General features: G+C 34.8%; 1 protein-coding gene across 1 annotated transcript in view; it reads left to right on the top strand.

The window, feature by feature from the left end:
- The first annotated feature begins 2,393 nt into the window (after window positions 1–2,393).
- The window catches only part of Pigk (phosphatidylinositol glycan anchor biosynthesis class K), a 129,653-nt gene continuing 119,724 nt past the window's right edge, over window positions 2,394–12,322 (top strand). Inside the window, exons 1-2 of the mRNA XM_015490529.2 lie at window positions 2,394–2,555; window positions 8,077–8,130. Of these exons, the coding sequence (XP_015346015.1) occupies window positions 2,463–2,555; window positions 8,077–8,130 (147 nt within the window). The 5' untranslated portion in view covers window positions 2,394–2,462. The remainder of the gene's footprint in view (window positions 2,556–8,076; window positions 8,131–12,322) is intronic.

Below are 12,322 nucleotides of genomic sequence, written 5' to 3'. Positions count from 1 at the left end.
CTGGGTAAAGATGGCTGTTGCCTGTACTTGAAAAACAGTTTAAATGGGGAGGGGGGGGAGAAGAGAGAGGAATAGAAATCTACTTCTTTTAATATGACAATGAATATTCTAATCCAAGAGCTAATGATTAAGGTGCTAAACCCATTACTTTAAAAACTAAATAGCCTCAAAATAGACATGTTTTATTGAAAGAAAACAGAATACCCAGAAATACTATACTTAATAGAACTTAATAAAGGAGTACCATGAGACAAAAGAAAGGTAAGGAGTATGTAGAAAATTTTGTTGGATGCCAATTTTGATAAAAGTAGTGCCCGGTCGGTATAGCAGAGAGTCTCTCTCTCTCTGCCTTCTGGCCCCCATAAACTCACGTCTCCCTGTACTGGTCATCACCCTGAGTTTCTGAGGACATGCCACAAAGTTCTGAGTGGCCTGTATATAGCAATAGATAATTCACCAGTAACTTATAGCACAGACCAAAGTATATTCCAGATACTAAGAGTTAAACACAAAATTAAAAGAAAACAAGAAATTAAACATTAGAAATCTGCTGCCTTCAGAGATTTGCCTTTCTAGCTCTTTCTCATCATTTGGGTCTCGGATCAAATGTTACTGTTATGGTTTGGATGTGAGGTGTCCCCCAAAAGCTTACATGTGAGACAATGATAAAGTTCAGAGAAATGATTGGGTTGTAAGAGTCTTAATCCAATCAGTGATTTAATCCCCTATAGGGATTAACTGAAGTGGTAGAGTGTGGCTGTAGGAGGTGGGAATCAGAGTGTGGCTTTGGGTATATATTTGTATCTGTTGAGTGCAGTCTCTCTGCCTTCTGGTCACCATGATGTGAGCTGCTTTCCTCTGCCACACCGCAAGCACTGAAGAATGGAGCTGGCCTTCTGTGGACTAAGACCTCTGAAACCATGAGCCCTCAAATAAACTTTTCCTCCTCTGGTCATATCTTTAGTCATACCAGAGAAAAAGTTGACTAAAACAGTTGCCTTAGTTTTTTCCTGACTACACCACTGAAAGAGTGTCTCCTTTCTCCATTTTCTATCACTTTCTCCTATTTGTATCATTATGTGAATTTATTGTATTCATTTTTCTTTTTGTCTGCTTTTCTTACAGGAATGTGAGGTTCATTAGTGCAAGAAGTTCTAAGTATTTCTTGCTTGTATATTATCATCATTCAATAAGTTTTTGTTGAATTAATGAGTAAATGAAAGGCATTCTTGGTAGTGTATTAACTTTCTAGGCTTCATATAATATAAAACCTAAATTTGAGTAATTAGCATTAAGCCTCTCATAAAGTACAATAGCAAATGAAACAAAAGGGAAAGAGACAGGGAATGGGAAAAACAAAAGCATAAAATACGCAAGAGTTAATGATACTGCTTTATAAAGACATTTATGTTTTACATAAAATTTATATCAGAGGACACACAGATAGTTTGGAAACAATAACAAGATCTTGACAGTAATCAAAGAATTAGAAGTAAAACAACCTTGAGGTAACATTTTGTATCAAGGAGTTTAAAGGAAAAAATGGTGTAATTTGGTGTTAGCCTGTGTATTCTGATAGCATTGCAAGCTTTTATACTTTGGAAAGCAACATCTGAGTACTTGTTAAAGACATTTTTAAATATTTTGACCCACGACTCCTATTCGAGGAAAATTACAAAAAGAAAATAACTCAACAGATATAATGCCAAGTGTAAAAAAATATTCCTTATAATATTATTTTCTCAGTAAAACTTAGAATAGCTGTATTGCTCAATAGAGGGGCAATTCCTTCTTTATTTGAAGCGTCAATAATGGATGGAATTTCATGTTACCATTAAATGTTAAAATTGTAAGGACTATGAAGCATCTTGTAAACATGGTTATACTACAAGAATTTAAAACTGTATATATAGAGAATGGTGGCACATAGCTATGTGATCTTTGTTGCTTTCAGATAGGTTTTAGCTCTAACATTAGAGAATTAACTAAAGAAGCAAAACATGTTCACATCCTTCTACTATTAGGCCTCAAGTCTCTGAATTGCAGCATTCACTCATATCTCCCCTTGAAATTTATCACCTTTTGTGGCAAAACACTTGTTCTTCCCACCATAACCTGCTTCATATACTGTCAAGAACTGGCAGTACTATGCAAAAAGTGAAATCGCTTTTTAAAATTTGTGGATTCATAGGTTCTTTCCCCTTTCATTTTTTTTTCCTTAAATATTACATCTACTTTATAATACAAAAATCGAAAACGCAGTTAAGGATTAAAAACCCAGCATCCCCCAGTATTCTCGCTTCATTTCCCGGGAAAACTTGATTGAAAATGCTGAGTCCTAAAAGCAGGCGGAGGGCGGGTCTCCAGGAGGTCGCAACAAATAAAACGCAGGCGCACCCGCCGCGCTGCTTTACGGCACGCGTCCCGCCCCTCCAGGTACGGGAAGTGCGGAGCCGGCAAGCATGGCAGCCGCCTGCTTTCCCGGCCGGCTGGCGGCTGCCCTGGCCGCCTTGTTGCTCTTGTTTTTCGGAAGCTTGGCAGCTAGTCAGCTCGAGGTAGGAATTGGGCTATTTTGATGAGTTGGCCGTAGGAGGACGGCTGTGTAGTGGCCGCGAGCGCGTAGCAGATGTCCTATACACAGTAGTTTGACAGCAGCCTCCCTCCTGGAATCTTCAACCTCACCAGCGCTAGCGGGTGGGGAGGGTGTCCCTGGGAACCGGACAGGATCGTGTCTGTCAGTTTTAGTCTTTAAAAATGGCCATTGAAAGGAATCAAATCCTTGGAGACAGAGGAGAACTTGCCTTTACTCCTACGTGTGTGCAGTCTTTCCTGGCAGGTGAATGTCAACACCGGAGTGCAGTACCTACTTCCCTCCTACTTCATAGGATTTTCTTTCTTCCTTTCTTTCTTTTCTTTTTTTTTTTTTTTGGACCAGGGATTGAACCAGGGACTCGTAATCACTGAGCCACATCCACATCCCTTTTTGTTTTTTAAATTTTAAGACAAGGTCTCTCTAAGTTGCTTAGAGCTTCGCTAAACTGCCGAGGCTGGCTTGGAACTTTTGACCCTCCTGCCTCAGCCTCCGGACCCGCTGGGATTATAGGTTTGCGCCACCACACCTGGCTACAAGGCTCTTTTGATAACAGTCAGATGGGTACTCTTTTTTATACTAGCCTTCCAGGCGCCGCCCCCCTCCCCGCCCTTCTTTAATGTGTTTACTAACACTGTACTCAGATGGTTTTTCAGTTCTATAATTTTGATCTCTAGCATCATTTTCAGATTTGCATATTCAGCTGATTAAGGGGCCCAGATAGTCAGCAGACGTTTGGAAATCAGTGTCCAAAGTTTTATCTCACCTCCTTTTAGAAAGGCAGGCAAGGAAAAACTAAACATCTCTTTTCTCTTGTATTTCGTAGCCCAAAAGTGTTGCTGGTAAACTAGATACCCGGGAGTCCTAATTATCGCTAAATTTTGTGTTCTGAACTCTTATAAGTGACTTTACCTCTGTAGTTTCACCAGTGTAATTCAGGCTATGGTCGTTTCTTGTCTATACTATTGTAATTTATTTTGTTTCCTTTAGGCTTCTGTTCTCCTTTACATTAAATCCTATTTTTTTTTTTTTTCAGTTAGATTCTATCCCAGAACCGGGGGAGCTTAAATACTGAGTTACATTCCCAGCGCTCCCCACCCTTTTTTTTTTTTTCTTAACTTTGAGACAGGGTCTCCATAAGTTGCTGAGGCTAGTTTTCAATTTGTGATCCTCCCCTATCAGCCTCCTGAGTCCCTGGGACTACAGGTGTGTGCCATTGTGGCTGACCCCATTGTTGTTTTTTGTAGCTGCACAGTTGCTGTGCTTTTTCACAGTTTCAGGTTTTATACCTCCAATTTCTTTTGTCTGTTCCTTTATTAAGTTTCAGTAAAAACAACCTCTGTAGAACCTTTCCCTGTCTCTTACTTTTCCCTTTACTGTTGTAGTTGGTACATTCAACTAATATAGCAGTTACCCATTAGAGCCCATGTATTCTTTATGTGTTTTTTACTTGTTTCTTCTTTTTTTCTATCTTTTAAAATTTGTTATAATTAGTTATACATGACAGTAGAATGCATTTGACACATCGTACATAAATGGAGTATAATTTCTTATTCTTCTGGTTGTACATGATGCAGAATAACACCAGCCATCTAGTCATATATGTACATAGAGTAATAATGTCAGATTCATTCTCCTATCCTTCTTATCCACAAACCCTCCCTTCCCTTCACTCCCTTCTATGGAATCCAAAGTAACTCTATATTCTTCCCTACCCACCCCCCTTATTTTGAATTAGCATGTGTCTATCAGAGAAAACATTCGACCTTTGTTTTTTTGAGCCAATTCCCCCAAACCATGCATTCTTTGTATTGTTATTTCATACTTCTCACTTAGGATACAGTAATTTCCAAAGTGGTTTGTCAGGAGTCAGTCTTTTTTCCAATCTGTTCTCCAAGTTGCAGCTGGAATAACTTTTTAAAATCCACATCTGATAATGTCATTGTTATATCCATTAATGTTGTTCTGCTATCCTAAAGGTAAAGAACAAATCTTAAATAATTCAGATTAAAAAAAATCTTCATCAATACCCATAGACCCCCCTGCTTACATCTAGAATTCTTTTGCTGTTTCTTCCTTTCAAATGTCTAGTTATACTAAACTTCTTTCAGTTTCTCAAACCTTTTAGCTCTCTTCTGCCATTGGTCCGTATTTCCTCTGTTTGGAATTGTCTTCCCTCCTTTCTTCATCTTTTGATTAACCCAAATGCCATTTCTTTAGGGAAATGTTTTCTGCCAAGTCCCCGTGTTATACTTTTTTTTTTTATAGAGATTTTCTTTGATTTATAGGAGTTATATATAGTTCATTTTTATTTATGCTTAGTATGTGCTATCCTATTGAAGGCAAGTACTATGGCTATTTTTGCCCATTATAGTATTCTAATCACTCAGGGCAGTGGTTGGTACGTGATGTCCAATGAATGTGATGAATTAATGAATGTTGCATAGTAAAGTGATGTGTTTGTATGCTTGTCTTCCTTATTAAATGCTGGAATTCTTAAGAGAAACAGCATGCTTTTTAGTGATTTTCCTAAGACTGTACATTATGTGGTACCTGGAACATATGAGGTGCTTCATTAACTACACATAGTTTAAATAACTTTATAATGACTATATTGTCTAAAAAAAAAATTAGAGTTACCACCTCAAAATTTTCACTAAAGTCTTAATGAAGTAAGAATATTGGGGCTGAAAAGTACATTAGAGATTTTTTGGGTCAAGTCTCATTTTCTGCATCAGAAAAGTCATTTAAGAGCTAAATGACTTACATCAATCTCACCCAGTCATATTTTAGCTGAGGTCGTGAAATTACTAAGCCAATACTTTATCCACTATAGGACTTTGCTTTCTTCAACATCTGGGCAACTATAGTATAGACAACTATAGTATAGACAAAGGTTTGTAGGGGGAGGAAAAAACTGTATGTTCTACTCATACATATTTGAGTAGAACTTTTTATTTTATTCTCCCTGAAATTTTTCTGTTAGCCACATAATTAAAACAGCTAATATTTGTTGTGCATTATGTTCTAATCGCTATTCTTGCATTTGGTGAGTTAAATAATGCTATTGCCATTTATAGATAGCACAGTAGAGGCAGAGAAGTTAAATGACTTTCCTAAATTTATACAACTAGTGAGTAATAGAGCCAGATTTGAACCCAAGCATTTTGACTGTTATTGTAATTAATACTGTTTGGGAGCAGATCTGAGGTAAGCATGGTTTCGATCCATTATTTTTTTAACGTATAAATAATATCGTGTTCAAGATGGTATTGGATGGCAAATATTCAAACATCCATAACAGATGGGTGAAATGGTACGTGGCAGTATGCTAGACTATGTGTTCAATTGAATATATTGGTGAGTTTGAATAAAATGCCCAGCACATAGTAGGAATAGGTAGTTAATGAAGTTTTGACAGGAAAGATATGAATTGTTATATGTAGAATCAAGACATGAGAGAAATCATTCACAGTTTTAAAAAAATGAATGGAAAATTAAAAGCATATGAGGAAGATTTGGCTGCATTTAAGATAAAATATTTTAAAAACAAATAGTCCTACAATAATATCCCCCAGCAAAAACAAAAACAAAAATTCAGTCGTTTAAAAAAAAAAAAAAAAAAAATATATATATATATATATATATATATATATATATATATATATATATATTTTAGTTGTTGATAGATCTTATTTTATTTATTTATACATGGTGCTGAGAATCAAACCTAGTACCTCACACTCGCCAGGCCAGGGTGCTACTGCTGAGCCCTAGCCCCAGCCCCACCAAATTCAGCAATTTTTATGGATGCATCAACACATCTGTCTGACTTAATATTGTGACCAATATTAAAGAGTGAACATAATTGCAGAGATTTTAATAAATGAACAGCAATGATTACTAAATGATTAAAAAGACTTCTATGAGAAATTTGAGTAGTGATTGTTTTGGTTGGGGAAGTAGGGAGTTTTTTCTTATGGGGATTAAAACCTATGATATTACTAAAAGTGAAATATTAATATTTGAGAAGTTCTTGGCATAAACATTTTCATTGCAGAGTGATGAGTTTAATGGAGAGATTATCAGAGTACAATCTAGAAGGAGATTTTGAAATTTTTAGTTTTATGGTACAACTTTTATGTAATAGTTTCTTATTCTGAACCCATCATTCATGTAGTTTCAGTTTTCTAGGGGATTCTTGTTTTGTTCACTGTCAGTAAAGGCATGTGTACTATGTATTCATTCAAAAGATATCTATTCAAAGCCTGGTATGGTGATACATGTCTATAATATGAGCTACTCCAGAGGGCAATTTAGTGAGACCCTGTCTCACCAAAAAAAAAAAAAAAAAAAAAGATGTAATTCAGTGGTAGAACACCCCCTAGGTTCAACCCCTAGTTACATGCCCCTTCCCCCAATAAAAAAGTAAAAAATTACTCAAAATTTACTGTGTGCCAATTTTTGAAAAATAATTAAAGCATCTGACCTACTGGAGCTTACACCCTATGGGAAAATAATAGTATGCATAGTAAATGAATTAATGGTATATAATAATGAGGAAAATAAGGTAAAGAAAATGATGAGGTGAAATTGCAGTTTTTCTTTTTTAGAACTGGGGATTGAACCCAGTGATGCTCTACACCTAAGCCACATCCCCAGCCTTTTCTGTTTTTTAAATTTGAATCAAGGTCTCCTTAAGTTGCTGGGGCTGCTCTTGAACTAGTGATCCTTCTGGTGAGGTTGCAGTTTTGAACGATAATCTTGTAAAATCTTTTGAACAGATATTCTATATTCTCTGTAAAGAACACTCTAATAGTTCTCAGGTATGGAAAGAGTAAAATGTGATTTCTATAATAAACTTTCATTTGTATAATGATTAATAATTTTTTAAAGCAGAGGCACACATATCTTTATAGACCAGTAAAATGGCACTGTGATAGAGTTGGCATCCTTTGATTTCACATAGAAAGATAGTGAGTATCAAGGGAGGTTCCCCCTCCCCCCCCTTCCTCCGCCTTTTGTGTGTGTGTGTGTGTGTGTGTGTTTTGTTTGTTTGTTTGGTGATGCTGAGGATGTAAGGACCTGATGCATGGTATGCAAGGACTCTACCACTAAGCTATATACTCAGTCCAGTAGTCAAGCATCTTAATTAAGGTTACTCTGCTTAATTAGTCTCAAGCAAGACTGAAATCTAGATCTCCAGATTTCTAGTTCAAGGCTATTTTTCCATAGTATTTTAAACTAGGGATTCTTCCCAACCTCCACATAGTATCTTAAACTAGGGCTTCCCCCACCTCAATATAGTATCTTGTACTAATTTCTATTTAAGTTGGTTCTTTATTTTGTTCATAAGGTCAAACACTAGTATCTTCAGAAACTTGCATATATTGATTAAAGTCCATGAGTCTTCACTGTCCATTAACAGTCATTATCTGGAAAAATTGGAGCTTTTTCTTAATCATTTTGCTGTTTTTGACTGATAGGATCAAGCAGAACAATTCTTTAGAAGTGGCCATACAAACAACTGGGCTGTTTTGGTAAGTATATTCTATAATTGTATACCTTTCCATTCACATTAGTTATGTGTCTGAAATATTTTGCATGCATCAAATTTTTGAAAATAAAATTTATTCTTTCTTTTTTTTTCAGAAGAAATTCTTTATTTTGAGTTGGTTATATTTTAAATTGACCACATCAACTAAAACTATTCTAATAATATTCCTTGCCCTAAATTTACTTGTTAGGCGGTAATTTGTAAATAAATATAAGAATAAACTAGGGCTGCTATTGTTAAAGGAAGCATTTTATAAAATGTAGAATTATTTTAAGCTGGAAATGAGTGGATATATCTTCTATGTCTAACATTAGTTTATAGTTGCTCTATTTATGCTGTTTTATTTTTATAATTGTTTTTTCTGTTTACAAAACAGTTAATGATAATTGTAAAAACTTCAAAAATATAATACGGAAAGGTTTAAAAGAAGACAGATTAATTTTATGTTGTGAATTTTACCTCAATTAAAGGAAAAAAGAGAGGGGAAATATCTTCAATTCACATATTTCAGAGTCAGTATTTTGGTAACCCCTTCTCCATTTAAAGAAGAAAAATATAAAGCATAAAATAGATTCAAGATTTTATATAACTGGGATTATAAAATACCTGCTGTTTTACAGTACCTTAGCTTATTTTGGGATACCTTCTCTGCTGGTAGATATGCAGATATGTATCCTTTCTATAGGCTGTATTGTTTCTGTTAGGAATGTACCATTATCTGAAGATAAGTATTTAGATGCTAAAATTTTCATTATTTAATCATAGTTGTGTTGAATATTTTTGTTTTACATACATTTTTGTGAACTTGATTGATTTTTCTCTTTTTTTCTTCTTCTCTTTTTTGATGGATTAAACCTAGCAACACTCTACAAGTAGGCTGCATCCCTAACCCTTATTATTTTTAATTTTGAGACAGGATCTCACTAAGTTGCCCATGCTGGCCTTGAACTTGTGATCCTCTTGCTTTAGCCTCCCAAATAGCTGGGATTACGGGAGTGCTCCACTGTGCACAGCTTAACTGATTTTCTCTTTAGGATAAATTCCTAGGCAAAAAATACTAAGTTGTGAAACATGATTGTCTCTAGAAAGGTTATGCCCTTTCTTCTAAACCTAAGTAAACTGTGCATTAACTTGTTTCTTTTTGGCTGCTGAGTAACAATTAAATTTGTCTCAGTTTGCATTGGTTCGATTCTTACTAAGATTTGTTTATTGGCTTATTTTTTTCTTTTGCCTTATTTCTGCTTTGTGTGAATTAACATTTTTAATTTATCTGGATTAAGAAATTTGTATTTTTTCATTCCCTGAACAGAATGCATGTTATCAATTTTACTTTTCTTATATTTGGATGATAGTTTCACTTGTGAGGTTTTACTTAATGACATTTACATGATTAGAAGATAGAATAAGTTTGACTTAATGAAAAAAGATATAAAAAGGTTATCCTACTCTATTCCCTTTTGCTATAAAAAATAGCAGAGACTGGATAATTTATAGAGAATAAAGGCTGATTTGGCTCACATTTCTGAGACTTGAAGGTTCAAGAACATGGTCCTGGCATCTCCTCTGTATTGGATAATGGCTTTCTTACTGCATTATGTCATGGCAAAGGGTGTTGCATGGTGAGAAAGGTGAATTTGCTAGCTCAGGTCTCTCTCTTCCTCTGATGCCATCATTGGATGGGATGATCCCACCCTGATGACCTTATTTAATTCTGATTACCTCTGAAGGGCTTCCAAATATCATCAACATATGAAATTGGGTATTAAGTTTGTAACACATGAACTTGGGATGTCACATTCAAATGATAGCAATGAACTAGAAGAAAGAATGTAAAGAGTAAGTTCAAAGAGGCAGGAAAGAAAGCTGATTTTTATGAAAAAGGGAACAAAGAATGCACAGCATCTCAGAGCCATTAACTCATGCTGGAAAGGAAAGAAAATGGGAGCACAGATTATAAGAGCAGTGGGAGTTTTAAGGAGGTGGGTAGAAGAATTCAGCTAACATGCAGAACAAACATAAAAGACTATAATTAACTTTACTAACACCAAAGTAGAATGTTTGAATGTTTGAGACCTTATAAGTTTATTAAGAATTGTTTTGTAAAAGTATGTAATTATCTACTGGTTGCTATGCATATTCGTATCAATTGTAATTTTATTCTGATTAAATAGAATAGTATAACATGGTCTCATATTCTTCTTATTCCTCATAGGAGATTTTATGAAGGAATTTAACAAAAGCTGCTTGAGACAAGGAGAGAGGTTTTCAATAAAGCTGCTTGAGACAAGGAGAGAGGTTTTCAATAACTACTTAAAAAATGAGGAAAATTATTAGGAGCCAGGACATGGTCTACCAAACTGAAAGGATAAATTTGTTCTACAGGAAAATCAGGGCTCTTCTATTACAAGTCTATAGGGAAATCTAAGAAGAGGGAATGTCTATCAGTTGCCAAATTCCTTCTTTTTTAGAACTAAGAGCCTATTAGCTTAGCTTACATTACTACTACATTAAAGCTGTCCTCACTTGGGTACCCTCTAAGCAAGTCCCTTTTGAGTTTTAGTAACTTGGGTTCCAGATGAAGAATAGAGGGTAAAAAAAGAGACATTTGTATAAATTCATGACAACTTCAGTTTTCATATTTTGTCCAGTATTTTATACATTAGACTTAATACTGTATAGTGAAACTTTAATAAATTGAACTTTCTTAAATGGAAAGTTATGAAATGTGAACAGGACCAACTGAAAGTACTAAAAATGAATTCTTTCAATGTTACATTGTTTATAGTTTTTAAAAAAATCTAACACTTCCCCCCCCCCCCAGTTTGGATTAATTGGAAGTTAGTATTGGTTCAATGATCAGATTTTACTCTTGTAAAATAACTGAGGGAACTTTTGTCACAAGAGGGAGATAGAAGGAAAGTTGGATTTCATTTTGGTTTCTAATTTGTTTTGCATAAACATTTCTGACTCTGTTTTAAAAGAAATATTGTAAAGATAATCCATATTCATGGGAAGAAAGAGTATAGTGAGAAAGGGTATAAACTGAAAAATTATTTCACCCCTTTTGACCCTCATTTTTATTTTCTAGTGGTAATCACTATAAATTGTTTCTTGTATATCCTTTCAGAAATTTCCAGTGTGTACAATCATGTTTGTATCTACACTTCTTTCTTTCTCTCTCCCTCTCTTTTATTTTGGGTATAGAGGCTTGAACCCAGGGGTGCTTAACCACTGAGCCACATCCCTAGCCCTTTTTAAAAATTTTTAATTTGACCCAGGGTGTTGTTAAATTGCTTAGGGTCTCACTAAATTGCTAAGGCTGACTTTGAACTTGTGAGCCTCCTGCCTCAGCCTCCTGAACTGCATGTGTCACCGTGCCCATCTGTCCTCTCTTTATAAAAAACTACTGGTCTTCTAAATGACATTACCATATGCCCTTGCTTTTAAAAAAATTCCATTCAGTGAATATTTGACAATTTATATTAGTTAGTATTTTCCTGGTCCTTTCCATTTTCCCATCTTAATTTTCTGTCTAATAAATTGGATGTGAAAAAGAGGGTAGTTTTTTAGGTTTCTGCTTATTAGACAGTATAATGGATGCAAAAAGCTTTTGTGTATGCATAAAATGCAATGAAAATATTGGTTTTTATTATGATTAATTCAGATGTAAATTGTTTTATATATTTTTTCTGCTTCAGTAAGGGAACCTGTGGATCTTTTTTTGCTAGCTTTTTTTGGACAGTAATTTGTTTTCCAGCTCTTTGGTTTTTAGTTTTGCTAGTACAGGCAATGTTATAGTGAAAAGCCTTCAGTACATATTTTTGCATACTTGCATGAGCTAAATGAAAAGATATGTACATTTTCAAACTTGATGCATATTACAGATTACCTTCTTAAAAGGTTTATATTAATTTTTACATATCCATCAGTCAGCTCTGAGTACTTATTTCCTCACATCCTTGACAATGATATTCATTAGAAGAGTTTTTGATATTTATCAATCTGATTTGTTTTTTTTTTTTTTTAATTTTTTATTGTGGGTTGTTCAAAACATTACAAATTTCTTGACATATCATATTCCACACTTTGATTCAAGTGGGTTATGAACTCCCACCTTCACCCCATACACAGATTGCAGAATCACATCAGTTACACATCCATTGATTTACATATTG

Source organism: Marmota marmota, unplaced genomic scaffold (genome assembly GCF_001458135.2).
Source record: "Marmota marmota marmota unplaced genomic scaffold, marMar, whole genome shotgun sequence".
NCBI classification, from domain to species: Eukaryota; Metazoa; Chordata; class Mammalia; order Rodentia; family Sciuridae; genus Marmota; species Marmota marmota.
This window is presented reverse-complemented; position numbering and strand designations above follow the sequence as displayed.